Here is a 23103-nt window from a genome sequence, read left to right as displayed (position 1 = left end):
TGCACTGGGACAACCCTGAGGGATGGGATGGGGAGGGAGGTGGGAGGGGGGTTCAGGATGGGGAACACATGTGCACCCGTGGCTGAGTCATGTCGATGTGTGGCAAAACCACTACAATATTGTAATGTAATTAGCGTCAAAATAAATAAATAAATACATAAATTCAAAAGCTTTTGCAGTGCAAAAGAAACAATAAATAAAACAAAAAGACAACTAACAGATTGGGAGAAAATATTTGCCAATAATATGACAGACAAATATTAGTCTCCAAAATTTATAAACAGCTCATGATGCTCAGTAGCATCAAAACAAACAATCCACTCAAAAAATGGGGAGAAGACCTGTATAAACATTTCTCCATAGAAGACATACGGATGGCAAAGAGACACATGAAAAGATCAACACTTCTAATTATTAGAGAAATGCACATCAAAACTACAGTGAGATATCACTTCACATCAGTCAAAATGGCTATCATCAAAAAACCACAAAACAATCAATGCTAGAGAGGGTGTAGGGAGAAGGGAGCCCTTCTGCATTGTTGGTGGGAACGCCAACTGGTGCAGCCACTATGGAAAACAACACGAAGTTCCCTTAAAAAACTAAAGATAGAGCCACTGTATGACCCTGCTATCTCACTTCTGAGTATACATAAGAAGAAAAGCATGCTCTGAAAGGACACATGTACCCCAGTGTTCACTGCAGCACTGTTCACATTAGCCAAGACATAGAAGCAACCTAAATGTCCACTGACAGAGGAATGGATAAAGAAGATGTAGTACATATATACAATGGGATATTACCCAGTCATTAAAAAGAATGAAGTAACGCCATTTGCAGCAACATGGATGGACTTAGAGGTTGCCATATCATGTGAAGCAAGTCAGAGAAGGAGAAATATCATATGACATCCCTTATATGTGGAATCTTAAAAAAATATACAAATGAACTTACTAAACAGAAACAGACTCACAGACTTAGAGAACAAACTTATGATTTGGGGGGGAAGAATGGGGGAGGGAAGGGATAATTAGGGAGTTTCGAATGAATATATACACATTGCTATATTTAGAATGGAAAACCAACAAGGACCTACTGTATAGCACATGGAACTCCATTCAAAGTTATTCGGTAGCCTGGATGGGAGGGGAGTTCGGGGGAGAATTGATGCATGCATATGTATGGCTGAGACCCTTTGCTGTCCACCTGAGACTATCACAACATTGTTAATTGGCTATACCCCAAAACAAATTTAAAAGTTAAAAAAAATGTAGCCCTAAATAAGGATACTATTTAATAGTATAAGAACTGGAACAAGAAGGCAAAGTGTCACATATTCAGCCTCAGCTGGGAGCACATATTTGGCGACTCAAACTTTTTGCTGTTCTGCACATATTCAAATGACTAAGAAAGGAGACTTCCCTGCTGGTCCAGTTACTTAAGATTCAGTGCTCCCAGTTCAGGCAGTCTGGGTTTGACCCCTGTTCAGGGAATTAGATCCCACATGCTGCAGCAGAAAGTTCACATGTCACAATTCAAGATTCCCGCATGCTGCAACGAAGATCAATGATCACATATGCTGTGGCTAAGACCTGGTGCAACCAAATAGATAAGATAAATATTTTTGTAAAAATGACCATGAAAGCACTGGGAATATTGATGCTGGGTAGCAAATAAATTTTAGTAAGTGGGGTAAATATACACATCTGGAGCCCACAAATTGTCCTTCTCCGTTGATTATTTCATGAGTCTGAGTGTTTCACTAAACAAAAGGAAATTTTGTAAGTTAATCCCACTACTTATAAGGACTCAAAATTCCTTATACAGAAGAATTTGGTAACCTCACCCTTGAAATAGATTAGGGTGTAGAAACCTAAAGATTATTTACATTCAGCACTATGAAACCTATAGAATATGCAAGAAAGTTTCTGCTTCCTAATTCTTTGTTTTTTCAAATTAAATATTTATTTATTTGGCTGCACTGGGTCTTAGCTGTGACATATGGGATCTAGTTCCCAGGGATCAAGCCTGGGCCCCCTGCATTGGGAGCTTGAAGGTTTAGCCACTAGACCACCAGGGAAGTCCCCTAATTCTTTGTTAAGTCCAGAAAGTCACCAGCTGTGGTATCAGAATGCTGCTTCTTTTGAAGATAACAGTTTTGAAAGATACTGGAAAGTGTTTGAGCATGTACTCTTCATAACCACAGAGGTTGCATAAACACATTCATAACTGCCATTATATGGCAGAATAGGTTGGTTAATAGTTTATCCTCTTTCCCTTTAAAAACACCAACCATATAATCCATCAGTTCTCAATAGTAGCTCAGTCTTCTCCTTGGTATCTAGCAAGGGCTCATGCTTTTCTTTTACTTTTGCATTTTTCTTTCATTTTCTCCATCCAAGTCCCCTCCCATTACGAGCTCCTGGCTTTTTTGATTACATGACCTTCACGAGAAAATTGGCTAGAAATTTGAAAACCATGTAACGCTTCAGTGCTAAATAATTCTTGAATGCAAATAATGATTGTGAATATTATCTCAAGAAACATTAACAATATTGGTCAAAGTAAAGTTAATTTCTACTTGTTTTGGGATACATTTTTAAGTCAAAAATTCAGCTGGAAAGTGATATGAGCGGTAGATTTTCTTTCAAACATGTTACATCATTAACGATAATAACATTTGGAAAATAAAGAGATGTAGCATAAAGCTGGAGATCGAGGATGGACATAGTCAAGTCATGTGAAATGCATAGTGAGGCTGGCTTTCAGGTTAACAGCCCTGAGTTGTGTGTGTGATGATATTATGGTAGTTGTAATAGTAGCTAATACTTGAGTAAGTACACGTTGCCAGACACTGTGCCCACTACTGTACCTTCAACACCTCCTTTAACCCTCCCGTTCACCAAGAGTGTGCTGTCAACCATTCTCCTTCTGCTGAGGAGGGAGCGGAAACTGTCTCTCAGCTGGAGAGGGCCAGAGCTTGGCCCTTTGGCCACTCAAGTAGAATGCCTGGTAAATTATGATCAAAAGCAAACAATTTTGAGCATATCTCAGACGTTGACACACATGATTCCTTAAAATTTAGGAAGAAATGTTATTTTAAATGGGTACATTACAGAAGGACTGAAAATCTGTTAAATAACACTCCGATGCTTAAGTTACTTCTCCTAGTTTTATTCTCTCTGAGCCACCCATCACCCAAGGACATGGATGCATCCAGTAGACAGGTGACAAAGTAGAGCTTTTCAACTTTGGGGAGAAATGGGGGGTTTAAATGCATACAGATCAATTGCTCAGCTACTTATCCAGAAAAATAGTCAGCCAATCAAAGGAACAGTTAATGGTTAGTAACAGGACAAATGTGAGTTGACATTCTAGTGACTACGTTTTTTTTTGTTTTTTTGTTTGTTTGTTTTTGTTGTTATTTGGCTTTGGTTTTCTTAACCTGTTTATAAGTATGAAGCCAGTTACAGTGAGTGATTTTATTTCTGAAACACTAAATGATATTCGATTCTACTTTGAATCTCCTACTTTGCCATTTTAGGTTCCCAGAGGGTAGGGAATCTGTCTGTATGTTTCCATCATGTCTGTAGTATCCAGTCTTGGATACTTCGGCTTCAACTCCATGTTACCAGCTACATTAGCCCCTAACAAGAGAGTCAGCTTGTCCTTCGAAGCCAGGAACTGACTTCTCTTCTCCAGCTATGTAAAGTCCTAGATGGCAGCCTCTTCCAATAGCAGACTGTTGCGTCTACACTGAAAATCTGTTGTTTAATGTAGCAACATTCATGAATTATCTTAGCGAGAGACAGCTTTTTTTTTTTTTTTTAACTATCATCATGAACCAACCTCTGCTTACTTCAGACTTTTCTTCTGCAGCTTCCTCACCTTTTTCCGTCTTCCTAGAATTGAGGAGAATTAGGGCCTGGCTCTGGACAAGGTATTGGCCTAAGGGAATGTTGTGTCTGGCTTGATCTTCTATCCTTTCTGCCTGTGAGCGATAAGACTGTTTGCTTTCTGTCATTCACCCACTCACTGAAGTAGCACTGTAATTTGCTTCAAGAATTCTTCCTTTGTGGTCACTACTTGGCTAACTGTTTGGCACAAGAGGTCTAACTTTCCACCTATCTGGGCTTTAAATATGCCTTCCTCATTAAGCTTAATTTTTTTTTTTCTAGCTTTTGATTTAAAGTGAAGGACATGGGACGCTTGAACACATACAGGCCATTCATTGGCCTAATTTCAGTGTTGCTGTGTCTAAGGTAACAGGGAGGCCCGAGGAGAGGAGAGAGACAGGGGAATGGCTGGTCAGTGGAGCATCCTGAACACACACATGTATGGATTAAGTTCACTATCTTATGTGGGCACAGTTCATGGTGCCCCAAAACAATTACAGTAATCGTAGCCAAGTTCACTGATCACTTATTTGTTATGGTGATCCTTTTGGTCCAGTAGTTAAGAGTCTGCCTGCCAAGGGAGGGGACAGGGGTTCAATCCTTGGTCCAGGAGGATCCCACACACTGCCGGCCAACTAAGACTGCATGCCACGACTACTGAGCCCACCCTCTGCAGCCTTGCTCTGCAGCAAGAGCAGCCAGCACCAGAAGGCCAAGCACTGCAGAGAAAGCCCGTGTGCAGCCACAGAGACCCAGTGCAGCCACAGATAAATGAAATGAAATCGTTCCTAGAAAATGGTAAGACTGTTTGAGCCCTTGGAAAGAGAAGTCTCACAGTCCCACTCCCAACCCTTCTGCTCCAGCTTCGGGTGTTACTTGAGAGGTTAGTTAATAACTTTCAAATATTTCAGTGTTTTTCACTTACGCAAAAATAGCTCCACCAGCATGTACCTATATTTCAAAACCTGGCTAATTTACATTGATTCATGTGTATGATGGGTTCAGTATTAGCATTTCATCAAACTATGCTAAAAGAACTGTTATCAAAATGCCACCCAGAATAAAACAGCTTTACATCATAAATGAAAAGTTTAATTAGCCTATCAATTGTCATGTTTAAGGTATTTTGAAGTTGCTTGCAATCCACTGGTTTTGTGTTTGAAGCATTGGCTCAGAAATCCTTCTCACACTGTCATTTTTTACCTGACTTTAGAGACAGGACAAGTAAACAGTAGCCTCAATCTGCAATATGATTTCGGCATCTGAAGCATCAGCACCTACATTATAATTTTTTCATTTTATCTAGTGTTAATGTTAGTGTTCAGTTGTGTCTGACCCTGCTTCTCTGTCCACGGAATTCTCCAGGCAAGAATCCTGGAGTGGGTGTCCATTCCCTTCTCCAGGGGTTTTTCCCAACCCAGGGATTGAACCCAGGTCTCCCTGGTTCTCTCTCTTTGCAGGTGGATTCTAAGGCAACCGTTATTTTACATAACAACACAAACAAGCAGAAACAAACACCTTATAAAGCTGGAGACTACAAAGGCTTCAAGACAAAGGAGAAACAAAACTGCCCACCAGAAACGGGCTTCAGGGAAGATGCATGTCTCAGTCTGGATGAGGGAAGAAAGCAAACCAAAAAATCTCCCCCAAGACTCTGACCCACATCCTTGCTTTGGTTAGAGGTTCAGTTGACATAATCTATGTGGTCAAAGACCAAAAGCAGAGAATGCAGGTAGCGCCCCCAGCTGACTAATAGGAGCAAATGCAAACTGTGTGTAACACAATAATAAGGTGCAGTAAGAGCGGTCAGCAGTTTCAAAATACGGAAAAACAACAACAAAAATGTGTGTCTTAGAAACAATGAAATACCATAATTAGAATGGATGGCTTTCTAAGAAATGATTAAATATTGCTTACATGGGATTAACTCGTATGATGTCATACCTTACACCTCATACCTACATACACACATCTTTTACTCTAGCCAGTACAGTGCAAAGGGGAAATACAAGAAAAAATAGATATTAACATAATAATGGGCAAAGTAATCCAATATTTTTGGTGTATCTACTTCTAAGATCATAGTCATGGTGTAAAAATTAAAACACTCATCTCAAAACCAAGATATCTGATAAGTGTACTTTTAGTTCATGCCATTTTTTTTTTCTGATTTCTTGCCTCTGAATGTCTCTACATACTTGGAATATGCTTCTATTCATCACAGATATATTTATGATGGTCCCTTGATTCTCACATTCAACGAGAAAATCTGTAGCTCTTAAAAAACAACTTTACAGAATGAATATTAGGAATATACATTTAAAACTGCCATTTAAATTACAAGTGCTCTGGATCCTAAACTTGACCCTACAATGATTCCCTGGCAATAACAGCACCTGTGGTCTTCGTCATGTCTAAACCCAGAGCCCTGGATTCTGTACAAAGTAGCAGAAGGGCTCTCTAAGTTTATATTTCTTTTACGTTTATTGGTTTGGTTCTAAGAAATGTAGACTCCAGTGAGGGGTCCTGCCACAACTGGCATCTATTCAGTGAATGCAATAATACAGGAACTGTAATTCCAGTCATCAGTGTTAAGTTATCTAGTTAAAAATTGAGGCTTTGGGGTTATGGTGTGTGATCCAGAAATCTCTAATCAGCAAGCATTTGACTCAAGTAAATTTTGAAAGATCAAATGAGTCCTTCTAGACCATGGATGACTGACATGGGACCAATGTGAAAATGAAGGCTATCGTGGATCAGCTGTCTTCTGGGAGCAGCGGGGCTACCCGCTGATCACACACTGCCCACTCAAAGCACACGGTCATACCCTGCCTCTTCTGTTTTGACATGGCATAGACTGTCTTTCTAAAATTAAAACACTGAATCCCTCCCTTTTTTTTTTTAGCTTCAAGTGCTCCATGGCAATTCTCTTTTTAAGGTAATGAATTACAGATTACATAGTATTTGAAAATAGCTATCTACTTTATGACGGGTTTTGAGATGTACATGGAAATATTCAAAACAGACTACAGTCTTAGAAACTGAAAAGTGGCTAAAGGTTTTGCTGAGTAAAAAAATTCGGCCTCTTCTTTCCTTACAACTGTAATCTCAGTATTGAAAGTGCAAAATGCTGCACCAAGTAGGATGCCGCTTAAATGGATGAAGTAGATGCTTTGAATAGAAATACTAAATAAAGCTCTTCTGTTGAAATGATGGGCTTGGTATAAAACGGCATTTATTCAAGGCATTCAAACAACTCCATTCTATTTCACAAAGAATAAAAAGACCTCTTAGAAGCCCAGACACATTTTCCTTGTCTTCTTATAACAAAAATAACCAAAGGGAATCATCCCCAAGTGGCATTGGAGCCATAAGCTTGCTTTTCTCCTGTTTTGTGTTAAGAGACTAGATGGATAATTAACTGTTAAGTGCTTTTCTCCTCATGAAAAGTAGAACCCTGTGTGTACCAGCTTTTCTTTCTCCTTGACCAACAGAAAATGTCACATTTTATGTTGATGTGTACATATAAAAAACAGATCAACACGTGTATGAGCATTTGGGCGTGCTCTAAGGACACGTATAAATAAAACAAGAACATCTCAATGGTAGAATGAAATAAATCTAGCTTTGCTTTCTTTCAAACACAAACATGTAACTCTCACTGTTGGTATCACTGAAAGTATTTTCTTAAGTAATCATACCCTTATTTTATAACTATGATGCAATTATGGAGCAATTCTTTGTGGCTAAGTCTTTCAGGAAGTACTGATATCTATTGGTTTCACATTTGCTGAAAGAGGATTTAACGACAGTGCAGAACTAGGGTCAGTTTGGAAGTCTTATTCTCCTTCTCAGGTAATCATATTCTGATAAAATCAATACAGGTCTGCTCATTTACCCCCTTTGAAGCCATCTGGTTTTCTATGGGACCTGGTTTCCTCATGGCCCCGTATGTCTGTCTTGCCAGCCTTCTGAGGGATGTCTGTGGCCACATTTCTGAGCAAAGGTCAGTCAGGACTCACCTCTCCTTCCCTGGGCCAAGGCCTTCCATTCTGGGTGTATTTACTTTGATTCTGTCTCTTCTTTTGTCCTCCATCAGCGAATTTGCACAGTAAAGGCTCACTAGGGGCTGGGAAGATAAGAAACCAATTTTACATTAGCAAATCCCCTTTAAAATAAGTGATTATGTGAGTCACAGTAGTGCTTTGTAATGCGTATCTTTTGAAGTCTTTTTGCTTCTGGAGAGATATTTGGCCCCCTTTTAGTTTCAACTCTGTTGGCGGCTGTTCTAACTAACTGGGCTTCAAAAAAGCACTGGCAGACCATCAAAGAATATAACAAATATTGTTGAAAAAATCATCAGTTTAAGCAGAATGTGCACTTGCCTTAGAGGTAGAGTAAGATGACAAGAACCACCCTTCTGATTATGATGGTGTTAAAAGCAAGACAACAAGCCCTGAATGGAGTCACTTATGCTAAGCCCATTGTCACTGAACAGACTTAAGTACAGTTTCAGCCTCTCTGAGAAGTGGAATCTGAAAACAGTCAATCAGAAATGCCTTGGTCAACACTCAGAGGTCACCTGCCTGGTAGACTCCTGCCTTCCCTTTAAAGAAAGTGACTTGGCCAGAACCAATCCACTTTTCACTAGAATGCCTTCCATTTTTCATTTTGTACAGCCCCTGAGAGCTCCTGTCTCTCTGCTGGCTGGGATGCTGCCCAATTTGTGATCTCCCACATGTGGTACTAATTCTTCGCTTTTCTCCGTACCCTTGCCTTTTACCATGCAGCACTGCTGACTGATATACTCAGTTTTTGAGTATCTGCCATGTATATAGGAAGCATACGTATTATTAAACGTCTATTTGTTTTTCTCTTGTTAAGTTGCCTTTTACAGGGGTTGTCTCAGTCAAGATCTCGAAGGGGTAGAGGGAAAATTATTTTCCTCTCCTACTATACATGTGTGTGTTGTTGCTTAGTCACTAAGTCGTGTCTGCCTCTTTTGCAACCCCATGGACTCCCATGGACTGGAGCCTGCCAGGATCCTCTGACCATGGGATTTCCCAGATAAGAATACTGGAGTGGATGAGAATACTTCTCATAAGAATACTTCTCCAGGGGATCGTCCCGACCTGGGATTGAACCTGCATCTCCTGCATTGGCAGGTGGATTCTTTACCACTGATCTACCAGGGAAGCTCATATATATGTGTGTGTGTGTGTATGTATATATACATTTAAAAGTCCCTTTTATTGGTGAAACTTTGGAAGGTAAGGCGTTGGGGAGCAGCACTGCAGGAAAAGAAAAACCTGAATACGCAATTAACCTTAAGATTTCTTTTACTCACTAGCATAAAAATTTTTGCAGATGCATCCTTGAAACATATACTACCAGATAACAATAACCTGGAAGTGTATGTGGCACAGTGGTAAAGAATTCGCCTGCAGTGCAGGAGACCCATGTTTGATTCCTGGCTGGGGAAGGTCCCCTAGAGAAGCAAATGGCAACCCACTCCAGTGTTCTTGCCTGGAGAATCCCATAGACAGAGGAGCCTGCTGGGCTATATAGTCCATGGGGTCACAAAGAGTCAGATACCACTGAGTGATTAACATACACATAACAATAATCTAGCTAGACAAGGACCAAAGATAGACAGACTAGAAGATTCTGGATTTTCAACCTATCTTTAAGTTTACCATTATTGAAAAGAGAACTTTCAAAAAAATATTTTAACACTAAGGGAAGTTTAAAAAGTCACAGAGACTTTCTTAGCTTTCAACAGAGGTTGTGGTTTAGTTGCTAAGTCGTGTCTGACTCTTGCGACCCCATGGACTGTAGCCTGCCAGGCTCCTCTGTCCATGGGATTCACCAGGCAAGAATACTGGAGTGGGTTGCCATTTCCTTCTCCAGGGAATCTTCCCAACCCAGGAATCAAACCCAGGTCTCCTGCATTGCAGGCAGATTCTTTACCGACTGAGCTACAACGGAAGCCCTAACAGAGATATCTTTGCAAATGATATTTCACAGTATCTTAGAGTCTTCAAGTCTTAGCCACTCTGATATTCGAGGATCTTCACAGAGTGTTAGGCTGTGGATGCTGACAATGACCTATTTGTATTTATTGGCATTGCTAAGCTGAAACATCTGCTGTCATTTCAGTAATTTGAAGCAGATTTTCATGGAAAAGAAGATAGGGCCACAATGATTTACTAAATGAATTAAAGAAATAAAGCCCCAGAAACAAATGTTCAAAAGTGTCATTAAAATAAGATGGAATATCCATGATATTATCTTTGAATTGCAGGCATGTCATTCTGTTAGTTTCCCAAGGGACCATTTTATTGCAAGTGGAAGAGAAAATATTAGTAAATTATATTAATCAGATTTATATAATCTTCTAGTCCTCATGTGATTTCTAAACACCTATAATATAAAAATCCAAACTCCTCAATTAGAAGATAAAAATCTACGTCCTTAATGTTATCTGTCATCAGTCTCCTCCCCTCCCCCAGGGTTTTACAGATCCCTCACCTATAAATGCTTTTTTCTCCTGCCTGAAATTTCCTTCCCTGGCTCCCCCAACCTTGGCCCCTCTACTTGTCTGGTAAATTATGAAGCAACCTTCAAAATGCAGTTCAAATGTCATATTCTTCTGGAAGCCATGTCATTTCACAGTGTAATTACCTAGGGCTTACTTGGCAAATTTTTTCACAGGCTGAATGACATTTTGAAACTGAGTGGGACCCTGTGGGGCCCTGCTGGGTACAAATCCTTTTCCTGTCCCCTATTTCCTGTTTGTAGGACATAGGTTTCATTCCATCTCCTTGACCTTCCCTGAGATCCAAAGGACAGATCCAAACAGTTGCTAATCAGAGAAGGGAGGGGATTCGAAGACAAGGGAGGAACAGCCAAGAATCAACAGAACACCCGGCCTGGGGCAGGGTCCTAGTTCCACCTTCAGCAAATACAGATAACATATCTCCAGTTCTTCTGTAGGAACTAAGGCCCCTATGCAGGTGGAGGATGGTAACTTCAGACTGGGCACAAAATTTCTGGATACCACCCTATTCTCTCATCACCAACCAATCAGAAAACCGCCTGTGCACAGCAGAAGATAACAAAGGCTTTGACCCCTTCCCCAAATGATTAAGAGATTAATTTTTAATTTCTTTAAAATTTTTCATGGGACTTCCCTGGTGGTCCAATGGCTAAGATTCCAAACACCTAATGGAGGGGGCCCAGGTTCAATCCCTGGTCAGGATCTAGATCCCACGTGCTGCAACCAAGAGTTTGCATGCTGCAATGGAAGACCCTGCATGCCGCAACTAAGATCTGGTTCAGCCAAATAGATAAATGAATAAATATTTAAAAAAACAAACAAAAACTTCTCATGGTTGAGCAGAATCTGCCGAGCTGGTTCTTGGGCATGAGTCTGCCTTCTCCCCAGGTGCCGACTTGCTGAATAAACTAACCTCACCTTTCACGCCAATTCTTGCCTCTCAAGGACTGGCTTTATGGCCACAAACAGCCAAACCTGAGCTTGCTAACAGCTTCTGTTTGTGTGAAGTCTTTTAACAGTAACCATTTCCAGGCTTGCAGGTGGGAAGTGACTGGAGGTCTGAGTGAAGTTTGTGTGTGTATTTGTGCGAGTGTGAGAGAGAAAGTTGTTAACAGCATCTTGCACGTAGATTTACAAGATGCTTGGCGGTGCTGCTATTCAAAGTGTTGGCCCAGGACCAGCAGTAATGGTATTAGCACATCGGAGCCTGTCAGAAGTGCAGAGTCAAGGGCCCTTTCCCAGAAACACTGGATTAAAATCTGTATTTGCACCAGATCTCAAGGTGACTTCTGTATACACTGAAGTTTGAGAAGCACTGATGTGACGATGACTAACTCCTTAAGAAAGGAGGAATAGATCTCAGAGGTCAAGCATGAATCCTCTGAATAATGAAATGATTTCAGTAGCTGAGAAATATATTATCTCCAATTTCCTTATTGCAGTATTACGATGCCAATTAATTTTGTTTAGTCTCTTTTAACAGTAGTTAAGATAGAGGCTGAATGGAGAAAAGGCCTTTGTGGAAGTGAGATGCAGTTATAAGTCACAGATTGCAATGTGCCAGAAGACATTATGGTCTCTCATATAAATGGGGGGTATTTTAAATATAATTATAACAATGCATGGCAATAAAGTTGCATGGTAATTATGAAGGAGTAATTACAATTTGCTTGCTTAGTGGAGTATTTCTTGTGTTTCAAACTTTGTATTAAACATAAAACACTGGATGAATAAACTGATAAAATAATCTAATGGTTTACAGGATTTGCTATTGTATTTTAAGCAAACAAACCAACAATAAGTATTTTGCTTAGTAAAATTAATGCAAAACACTATACATTGATTTTTATTTAAAACTTACTACAGTTTCAGTTTTGATTCACTAAAAATGTTTCTAACATTGTATCCTATAAGTAAATATGGACATATGCTTTAGCTAATATGTATGACTAATAATAGCAGAATTCCTGCTGTCCCTCAAGGAAGACGAGCATTTTTAATTTTTAGCATGCAGTTTATATAAACTCTTCTAGTATTTGTATTGGATTTGTGGTCAGGCTTTTAAAAAAATATCTCTTTATTACCTAAATTGCAATTCTGGTGTTTTAAATGTTAAATTTAAAAGTTTCTCACCTCAGATAGATTGTAAGTCTTCAGGAAAAAAAAGGAGTGGGAAGAGCTGAATTGAGAGAGTATGTTAATGACAACAGAAGCAGCTTATTGAAAGGTGAGCATAAAAAACTTTGAGTGAGAGTACAGGGAGGAAATTAAAAAAAAAAAAAGGATTTCAAGAACTAATATAAAGGGCCTTCCCTGGTGGTCCAGTGGCCGAAACTTTGTGCTCCCAATGCAAGAGGCCTGGGTTCCATCGCTGGTCAGGGAACTAGACCCCACGTGCTGCAACTAAAGATTCTGCATATCACTAAAGACATGACACAGCCAAATAAATAAATAAATATTTTTTAAAAGAACCAAGATTAAATATGATAAAATTTTAATCTAGAAACCATCTTTTTTTTTCAGGTATAGATATGAATTAGTTTTTATTTGAAGCAAACTATCCCTGTGATGTGCAGGGCAACATATACATTCAGAGTCTGTTCTTTGTGACTTTGTGCAGTAATCTCTTACTGAGATGTATGCTTGATTGCACATATTTCCAGCCAAAAATCGATACAGAAGATGGTTTCTCCACTACCTTTCTGGAGAAGTTTTCTCAGAGCTATTGAGCTGTCTCCCAGGTTACAGTCCTCAGCAAGGTCCCTGAATAAAACTTTAATAACACTTATGTTGTGTGGTTTTCTTTAAGTTGACACAACAATGCATTCGGTTGGCCAAAAGCTTTGTTCACATTTTCCCATCTTACAGAAAAAATCAAAAGAACATTTTGGCCAACCCAATATTTGAACTTTCAGCCCTTAATTCAATTCTCTCATCTTTAATCTTCCTGCTCTCTTTTACCTGACCGGTGTCCCTAATTCCTTCATATGCAGACAGAAGTAGCCTGTAGTGATATTGGATAAATAATGATGTATAAATTATGGATATAAAGGACTTCCCTGGTAGTCCAGTGGTCAAGAATCCACCCGACAATGCAGGTCACAAGATTCAATCCCTGGTCTGGGAAGATCCCACATGCTACGGGGCAACTAAGTCCGTGAACTGCAACTCCTGAGCCCATACTTTAGAGCCCTCTCACCACAACCAGAGAAGCCCGAGCGTAGCAATGAAGATGTAGCACAGCCAAAAACAAACAAATTATGGGTATAAGTGCGGTTCTAACTCTATGTTAGAACACATGTCCTTATTTATTTATATACTTAATGACATATCTAGGAAATTTTGCAGGGCAAATTCCTATGGTTTGTCTACAAATAATTTGCTACTTCTTCCACACAGGCTTTATAATGATAAACCTAATATACTATATGTATGTGTGTGGCACAGTGGTAAAAATACTCGCTTGCCAATGTAGGAGCTGCAAGAGATGTGGGTTCGATCCCTGGGTCAGGAAGATCCCCTGGAGGAGGAAATGGCACTCACTCCAGTATTCTTGCCTGGAGAATTCTGTGGACAGAGGAGCCTGCCGGGCTACAGTCCGTGGGATTGCAAAGAATTGGACACAACTGAGTGACTGAGCACAGCGTATAGCTATCTAAGTCCCAAATATAGAGTAAAACTGATGTGGCAAAAATTACCCGAAGGTTACAACACAGAATTATTATACTTTGGAGTTAGAAAGACTTTTGCAGATGACAAAGTGAGCTATTTGGTTACATTTCCTTACAACTTCTAGCAGCTTGTTTACCATTTAATTATGTTTTATATATACTATTAATATAGTAAGTGTGGTATAGTTATTTGGACAGCTGAAATAAACTTCCATCCTGGAAGTGCGATAGCTGCTATCAGTCATCTGATCTTGAAATGCATTTAATTTCAACTTTTTATTTTGCCAATCAGGAAAATACAAGTTTGATGAATTGCCAGCTAATTTGTGGTAGGTGATGAAAATATCACATCCAGAACTATGTATTCTGAATTTCTGATCAAACACTGTCTCCAGCTACTTATTTTCTACCTTCCTTACCATCGGGGTAAATGGAAATGAGTTTTAGGCAGTTCTTGTGATTGACCCAAAACTTGCGGATGGAGCAAAAAGACTCAGTTCAGTTCAGTCGCTCAGTCGTGTCCGACTCTCTGCGACCCCATGAATTGCAGCACGCCAGGCCTCTCTGTCCATCACCAACTCCCGGAGTCTACCCAAACCCATGTTCATCGAGTCGGCGATGCCATCCAACCATCTCATCCTCTGTCGTCCCGTTCTCCTCCCGCCCCCAATCCTACCCAGCATTAGGGTCTTTTCCAATGAGTCAACCCTTCGCATGAGGTGGCCAAAGTATTGGAGCTTCAGCTTCAACATCAGACCTTCCAATGAACACCCAGGATTGATCTCCTTTAGGATGGATTGATTGGATCTCCTTGCAGTCCAAGGGACTCTCAAGAGTCTTCTCCAACACCACAGTTCAAAAGCATCAATTCTGTGGCGCTCAGCTTTCTTCACCGTCCAACTCTCACATCCATACATGACCACTGGAAAAACCATAGCCTTGACTAGACGGACTTTTGTTGGCAAAGTAATGTCTCTGCTTTTAAACATGCTATCTAGGTTGGCCATAACCTTCCATCCAAGGAGTAAGCGTCTTTTAATTTCATGGCTGCAATCACCATCAGCAGTGATTCTGGAGCCCAAAAAAGTAAAGTCTGACACTGTTTCCACTGTTTCCCCATCTATTTCCCATGGAGTGATGGGACCAGATGCCATGATCTTAGTTTTCTGAACGTTGAGCTTTAAGCCAACTTTTTCACTCTCCTCCTTCACCTTCATCAAGGGGCTCTTTAGTTCTTCTTCACTTTCTGCCATAAGGGTGGTGTCATCCGCATATCTGAGGTTATTGATATTTCTCCCGGCAATCTTGATTCCAGCTTGTGTTTCTTCCAGCCCAGCATTTCTCATGATGTACTCTGCATATAAGTTAAATAAGCAGGGTGACAATATACAGCCTTGACATACTCCTTTTCCTATTTGGAGCCAGTCTGTTGTTCCATGTCCAGTTCTAACTGTTGCTTCCTGACCTGCATACACGTTTCTCAAGAGGCAGGTCAGATGGTCTGGTATTCCCATCTCTTTCAGAATTTTCCACAGTTTATTGTGATCCACACAGTCAAAGGCTTTGGCATAGTCAATAAAGCAGAAATAGATGTTTTTCTGGAACTCTCTTGCTTTTTCCATGATCCAGTGGATATTGGCAATTTGATCTCTGGTTCCTCTGCCTTTTCTAAAATCAGCTTCAACATCTGGAAGTTCACGGTTCACGTATTGCTGAAGCCTGGCTTGGAGAATTTTGAGCATTACTTTACTAGCATGTGAGATGAGTGCAATTGTGCGGTAGTTTGAGCATTCTTTGGCATTGCCTTTCTTTGGGATTGGAATGAAAACTGACCTTTTCCAGTCCTGTGGCCACTGCTGAGTTTTCCAAATTTGCTGGCATATCGAGTGCAGCACTTTCACAGCATCACCTTTGAGGTTTTGAAATAGCTCAACTGGAATTCCATCACTTCCACTAGCTTTGTTCGTAGTGATGCTTTCTAAGGCCCACTTGACTTCACATTCCAGGATGTCTGGCTCTAGGTGAGTGATCACACCATCGTGATTATCTGGGTCGTGAAGATCTTTTTTGTACAGTTCTTCTGTGTATTCTTGCCACCTCTTCTTAATATCTTCTGCTTCTGTTAGGTCCATACCGCAGAAGCGAGGCGGCTGCGACGGCTCGGTGCAGAAGCGTGGCCGAGAGGAGCTAGGCTGGGCCAGGGGCCGGGGGCCGGGAGCCAGGGGCGGCAACCGAGAGGGGCTAGGCCGGGCCGGGGGCGGGGCTGGGGGCCGGGAGCCTGGAGCGGCAAAAAGACCAGACATTCACTAAGACAGGATTACTGTGGTTCTCTGTGCACAGGTTAGAAGATCAAGCACCCAGTGATATCTGCTAAGATGATTGATGCTGCCACTGTAATCACAGTTTACTTTAACAGAACAATACTCTGGCCACCCGATGCAAAGAACTGACTCATTGGAAAAGACCCTGATCCTGAGGAAGACTGAAGGCAGGAGGAGAAGGGGACGACAGAGGATGAGATGGTTAGATGGCATCACTGACTCGATGGACATGAGTTTGAGCATGCTCCGGGAGCTGGTGATGGACAGGGAGGCCTGGAGTGTTGCAGTCCATGGGGTCGCAAAAAGTTGAGCGACTGAACTGAACTTAACAGAATAAACCAATTATATGGATAATATTTATAAATGTCAGATGCATCTGTACTCCTGTCACTTAGGCCAAAGTGAGCAAATAAATGTAAAACTGTGGAAACTAATAAAAGTTAATAATACTTAGAGAAAGAGTAATTTGCATGTACTTTCTCACTTTTATTTATCAGTAACGGATTAGTGCTTATATTCCTGGTGGCTCAGATGGTGAAGAATCTGCCTGCAGTGCAAGAGATCAGGGTTTGATCCCTGAGTCAGCAAGATTCCTTGGAGAAGGAAATGGCAACCCACTCCAGTATTCTTGCCAAGATAATCCCATAGACAGAGGAGCCTGGTGGGCTACAGTCCATGGGGTTGCAAAGAGTTAGACACGACTGAGTGAGTAACACTTTCACCTTTAGTTACAAATATAATTCTCTACTATGGAAAACAGTCTTACAGAAAAAGCAAATGCTCCAGAGTAACAACAAAAGTGGAACAGTTGTTTGTCTAGGAAAAAAAAGGAAAGACGCTGTTTTCGATAAATCATATTACGGCTGAGTAAATATCTCAAGTTCATCTCTCTGATTCAAGATATAAACTATTATATTAGGATGGATAAACAAGGTCCTACTGTAGAACAGAGGGAACTATATTTAATGTACTGTGATAAACCATAATGGGAAAGAATATGGAAAAAGAATGAGAATTTTGGGGGGCGGGAATTATCAGCAATTAAAAAACAAAAATAAAATAAAAATGCAAAAAAATAAAAAATAAATAAAACAGACTTGTGGTTGCCCAGGGGGAGGGTACTGGAGAAGGTATGTAGTGGGAGGTCTGAAGTAACAGACATAAACAATTATATTAGGACAGATAAAAAACATGGTCCTACTGCAGAGCACAGAGAAATATATCCAGCATCTTGCGATAAACCATAAGGAAAAGAATATGAAAAAATATACACATATAACTGAACCACTTCATTGTACAGCAAAAATTAACAATTATAAATCAACTGTGTTTCAATTAAAAATTTTTTAAAGTTAAAAAAAAGAACAAAAATGTACTTAAAAAAATTTTTTTGTAATACTTCTCCTATAATTCTTTCCATATAGAAAAAGCTTATTCTTAGAAACCACACCCCGTAAGGGGAATAACATCACAGAGAAAGTTTCAAATAGATGAGACACAAAGTCCATGCTGAAGGCTAGGTTCCTTCTGTGTGGAATATGACTGAAACCTTATCTGTGCTGAGTGACCACAATAAGAACGCAGAAAACACTGGCACTTCCAAAAAGCACCAACTGACTTACCTACAACTGGCTGACTTCCCTATCCAACAACAGACAGGATAAACTACAAGAGTTAGACGAGGCAAGACAGCAAGGAGCATGTTTCTAAGATGAAGAGTCTTACTGACCAACCAAGATGGATCACATCTGGTCTTGTCTTCCTCCCCTCTAACTCCTCATGCTTCCACAGTGCTGTACTTGCCTCCAGTAGACCTCTCTGCATACTACATGCAATCTTCATAAATTCCTCCACACTCTGTGGAACATGGCACTTTTTATTTGAAAGAGGCACAAAGGAGAAAAATAAACAGCTATAACCTTATAGTGCAGATATCCCTTTGATATTAAAAGTCAATAAACAGATAAACCAAAGGACATTTTATTTAGTAAACAAATTACACAAAGGTTAAAAATAAAAAGACCTCTTCTCAACTCCCTCCTCCTATTATTTCCAGAAAAATGCATAAATATTTATATGCTAATCCATCTTCCATCTGTCTAGCTCTTTTTAATTCCAAAGGGGATACTCTTGCTCAGAATGGGTGTTTTATCACTTGTTTAATTATATATGAAGAACTTTCTATATCAGCACATATCATCCTTTTGAAATGCTGCTTGGTATTGTAGCATAATTATCACATACCATAATTTATAAATGTCTATCAATAGGGGACCAGCTAAATCTCATTAAATTTCCATAATGCACGTCTATGTTCTTCCCCACTATTAGGAGAATTTGATTTGATTGGAGTCAGGAGCTGGGTCAGATTCACCTTTGCCTGGCATCGACCCCAGTGGCCTAACAAATTGTCTGAGTGTAGAACACATTTCATTGTCTGCTGATCAAATTATTAAGTACATACAGACAGATAGATAAAATAACTTCTTTAGATTGTGAAAGTGAAGTTGCTCAGTCATGTCCAACTCTTTGCGACCCCATAGGCTGCAGCCTACCAGGCTCCTCCGTCCATAGGGTTTCCCAGGCAAGAGTACTGGAGTGGGGTGCCATTGCCTTCTCCGTTCCTTACATTAATGAAGTTCTAATGGATTTAAGTGTGAGAACACAATCTTTTCCTTTTAAGTGAGCATAGAGTCCCATAATTTCCATATTTAAATATAACTAGCCAGCCTACATGAAAAAGCACAAATGAGGGAATGAGAATTCATTCTCAAAAAAAAAAAAAAAAAAGAGAGAGAGAGAGAATTTCAAGTCCCAGGTGTAACTCTAATTTCACGTGGAGCTCATGTTACCTGCCCTAGGAAAAAAACTAATGGAAGGTACATGGAGTGAGGAATCTTACGATGAAAAACATCAGGAATTTTCCCAGTATCCACTTATGATAGTCCACGAAGGAAGTAAACACATATGCACTTCAAAATTCAGGTCAAGAAAACATATGTCAATTTCTGGCATATTATTTCTAAGCATATATTACCTGGGCTGGAGATTGAGCAAATTCCCAAACTGCAGTGAACTGAGTTAGTGAAATAAATACATAGGAAGTCCCCCACATATGAATGAGTTCTATTCTGAGAGCACATTCATAAGTCTCATTTGTTCGTAAGTTCAACAAACTTTGCCTAGGTACCCAACTAACACAATTGACAATATATTAATAGTGTTGTATAGGTTTATAAAACTTTTCACACAAATAACACATAAAAAAACAAACACAAAAAGTAAAGAAAACATGTTTAGTCTCACAGTGTAATACTTTGAAAAGTATAGTAGTCTAGCACAATGGCTGGCACAGGGGCTGGCATGAAGTGAACAGGCAGAAGGGTTACTGACTGGAGGAGGGAGAGGAGGTGGGAGATGGTAGAGCTGAAGGGTCGTCAGCAACAGGAGACGGAGGGCGGGCTGCAGTTTCACTCACATCTGAGTAGACAGAACCCACGTTCCCATCTTTGAAGGTCTGCAACATGACGGTTCATACGCAGGGGACCTACCGTCCCCTAGCTTCAGAGCGAAAGCTGTATGTAACTGTGTATGAATTAGTTAACAGGGCTAATGTGTCTGCTGAGGAGAACTTCCCTTCAGTGGGAGAGGGACTGACAGGGGGAGTGCCTTGGAATGGAGCTTTTTCTAATTTAAGATTCAAGGAACCAAAACTGTGACAATCTGAAGAGCACTTTCATGTTGCTTGAATCACTTACCGATTCCTACTCAATAAATTTAACTGAGACACAAGAAACTGAGTTCTTGAAAGACGTGTTAAAGACCATATGTGCTGTAAACATCTATGGACAAATCTATCTATGGAGTCGGTCCCCCTTATGGAAGAGTTGAGTGTAAACACAGTGTATACAGATGGCCCTAAAATAGAATACCCACTTGCTCTTGCCATAGAAGCCAAGTGATACAACAGTTTAGGTCTGGACTACACTAGGGGGATGTTGGGGAACTATTCCAAATTCGTATTTCTTAGGTATCAATTCTTCCTTTGGGACTGGACATGAAAGGTATTTTACACGGAGTTCAATTGCCTATAGATCTTCCTAAGAAGCAAATTTTATCATGTTAATGTTCCACATGTTCACTTATAGGATCAAGTCCAAACTTCCTAGTACAAAATGCCATCCAAATTCATGACCCAAATATACACATCAATATTCCCATGTTTAGGACTCCTCAAAAAGGGCAGAGACCTTTCACACCTTCCTAGATTTGCTCATAATGACCCTTCAGTCCTGACTGGCTTCCCATTATCCTCACTTAGCTATTTTCATAGAATCTTTCCTGACCTCTCTTCCCATGCCCCCTACCCCAACTTCCCATAGAGAGACCTTACATTAATGTTTTAATATATTCATTTCATTTATTCACTCAACTGCATGAAATTCTTTCAAAATTAATTTGAAATATAAATGTGGGAGACCTGAGTTTGATCCCCAGGTGGGGAAGAGTCCCTGGAGAAGACAGTCCCAAATCATTATTGGATCTTGGCAACCCACTCCAGTATTCTTGCCTGGAAAATCCCATGGATGGAGCAGTCTGGTGGGCTACAGTTCAAAGGGTTGCAAATAGTTGAACAAGACTGAGTGACTTTACTTTCACTTTTCATAAGTGCTGTCTACCAGGTATCGTGCTATCCATGAAAAATGTTAAAAGGGAATAAAATGGACACAGTTCTAGCCCTTACTTTGTTTCCTTTCTGATAGAAAAGCAGATATTAAACAAGTAATTAAAAATATCACAAGTCAATTCCAATCCCTTCCTGTGTGCTCTGCAACATAGACCTCTAACTTGGCATGTGCAAACACCTGTTTGTTCAAGTTTACATGTTTTTCTCTACTAAATCAAAAGCCTCTTGAGGGTAGGCTCCCTGTATTATATATCTTTTTTTTTTCCCTCCAAGCATAACGTAGTTTCTGGAGCATAAGTTGAAAATTCCATGGACAGAGGACCCTGGTGGGCTATAGTTTATGGGGTCACAAACAGTTGGGACACGATTGAGCACATACACACAAGCACACAGTTGATCACACACAGACACACACATGCACATGCAATTTTAGTACGCATGCCTGTTTTTTGTTATTAGGGTAGAGGACGCCTAGAAAACTGTCCATGACTTGACGACAACAAAGCACAGAGGATCCTGCATCCACTCAGGTGAATAAGCTAAGACTGTACTTCAATTCAGGTTCTAAAATATTTCGCCTGAAAAGAGTCTGTTAATTTCTTACTTATATGCATGGAGGTTTGTAACACTGTACAGGAGGTGGTGACCAAAACCATTCCAAAGGAAAAGAAATGCAAGAAGGCAAGATGGTTGTCTGAGGAGGTTTTACAAATAGCTGAGAAAAGAAGAGAAGTGAAAGGCAAAAGAAAAAGGAAAGATATACCCTACTGAATGCAGAGTCCTAGAGAAGAGCAAGGAGAGAGAAGAAAGCCTTCCTAAGTGAACAGTGCAAAGAAACAGAGGAAAGTGATAGAATGGGAAAGACTAAAGATTTCTTTAAAAAATTGGAGACACCAAGGGAACATTTCATGCAAAGATGGGCACAATAAAGGACAGAAATGGCATGGACCTAGCAGAAGCAGCAAATATCAAGAACAGGTGGCAAGAATACACAGAAGAACTATACAAAAAAAAAAAAAAAATCTTAATGAAACAAATAACCACAATGGTGTGGTCACTCACCTAGAGCCAGACATTCTGGAGTGTGAAGACAAGTGGGCCTTGGGAAGTATTACTACAAACAAAGCTAAGGGAAGTGATTGAATTCCAGCTGAGCTATTTCAAATCCTAAAAAAATGATGTTGTTAAAGTGCTGCACTCAAAATGCCAACAAATTTGGAAAACTCAGCAATGGCCACAGGACTGGAAAAGGCCAGTTTTCATTCCAAACCCAAAGAAGGACACTGCCAAAGTATATTCAAACTACCACACAATTGCACTTATTTCACATTCTAGCAAGGTAATGCTCAAAATTCTTCAAGCTAGGTTTCAATAGTACTTGAACCAAGAACTTCCAGATGTTCAAGCTGGATTTAGAAAAGGCAGAGGAACTAGAGATCAAATTATGTACATCAGTTGGATCATAGAAAAAGCAAGGGAATTCCAGAAAAGCATCTACTTCCGCTTCATTGACTACACTAAAGCCTTTGACTGTGTGGATCAAAACAAACTGGAAAATTCTTCAAGAGATGGGAATACCAGACCACCTTATCTGCCTCCTGAGAAACCTGTATGCTGGTCAAGAAGCAACAGTTGGAACTGGACATGGAACAATGGGCTAGTTCAAAATTGGGAAGGGAGTACGTCAAGGCTGTATACTGTCACCCTGCTTATTTAAATTACATGCAGAGTACATCATGCAAAATGCTGGACTGGATGAAGCTCAAGCTGGAATCAAGATTGTCAGGAGAAATATCAATAACATCTGATAAGTAGATGACACCACCCTAATGGCAGACAGTGAAGAGGAACTAAAGAGCCTCTTGATGAAGGTGAAAGAGGATAGTGAAAAAAACTGGCTTAAAACTTAACATGCAAAAAACTAAGATCATAGCATCCAGTCCCATCATTTCATTGCAAATAGATGCAG

At 40.1% G+C, this 23103-nt stretch overlaps 1 protein-coding gene across 15 annotated transcripts in view; it reads right to left on the bottom strand.

Annotated features, from left to right (window-relative positions):
• The window catches only part of RBMS3 (RNA binding motif single stranded interacting protein 3), a 1621798-nt gene that overhangs the window by 162044 nt on the left and 1436651 nt on the right, over positions 1 to 23103 (bottom strand). For all 15 annotated transcript variants that reach the window (XM_081526995.1, XM_081526994.1, XM_081526997.1 and 12 more), the window contains one exon: positions 7919 to 8025. In XM_081526995.1, coding sequence (XP_081383121.1) covers positions 7919 to 8025 — 107 coding nt within the window. The remainder of the gene's footprint in view (positions 1 to 7918; positions 8026 to 23103) is intronic.

The sequence above is a fragment of the Giraffa tippelskirchi genome, chromosome 9 (assembly GCF_054371585.1).
Source record: "Giraffa tippelskirchi isolate mGirTip1 chromosome 9, T2T-mGirTip1v1.2.pri, whole genome shotgun sequence".
Taxonomy (NCBI): Eukaryota; Metazoa; Chordata; class Mammalia; order Artiodactyla; family Giraffidae; genus Giraffa; species Giraffa tippelskirchi.
The sequence above is the reverse complement of the archived record's forward strand: the minus strand, read 5'-3'. Positions and strand labels throughout refer to the sequence as shown.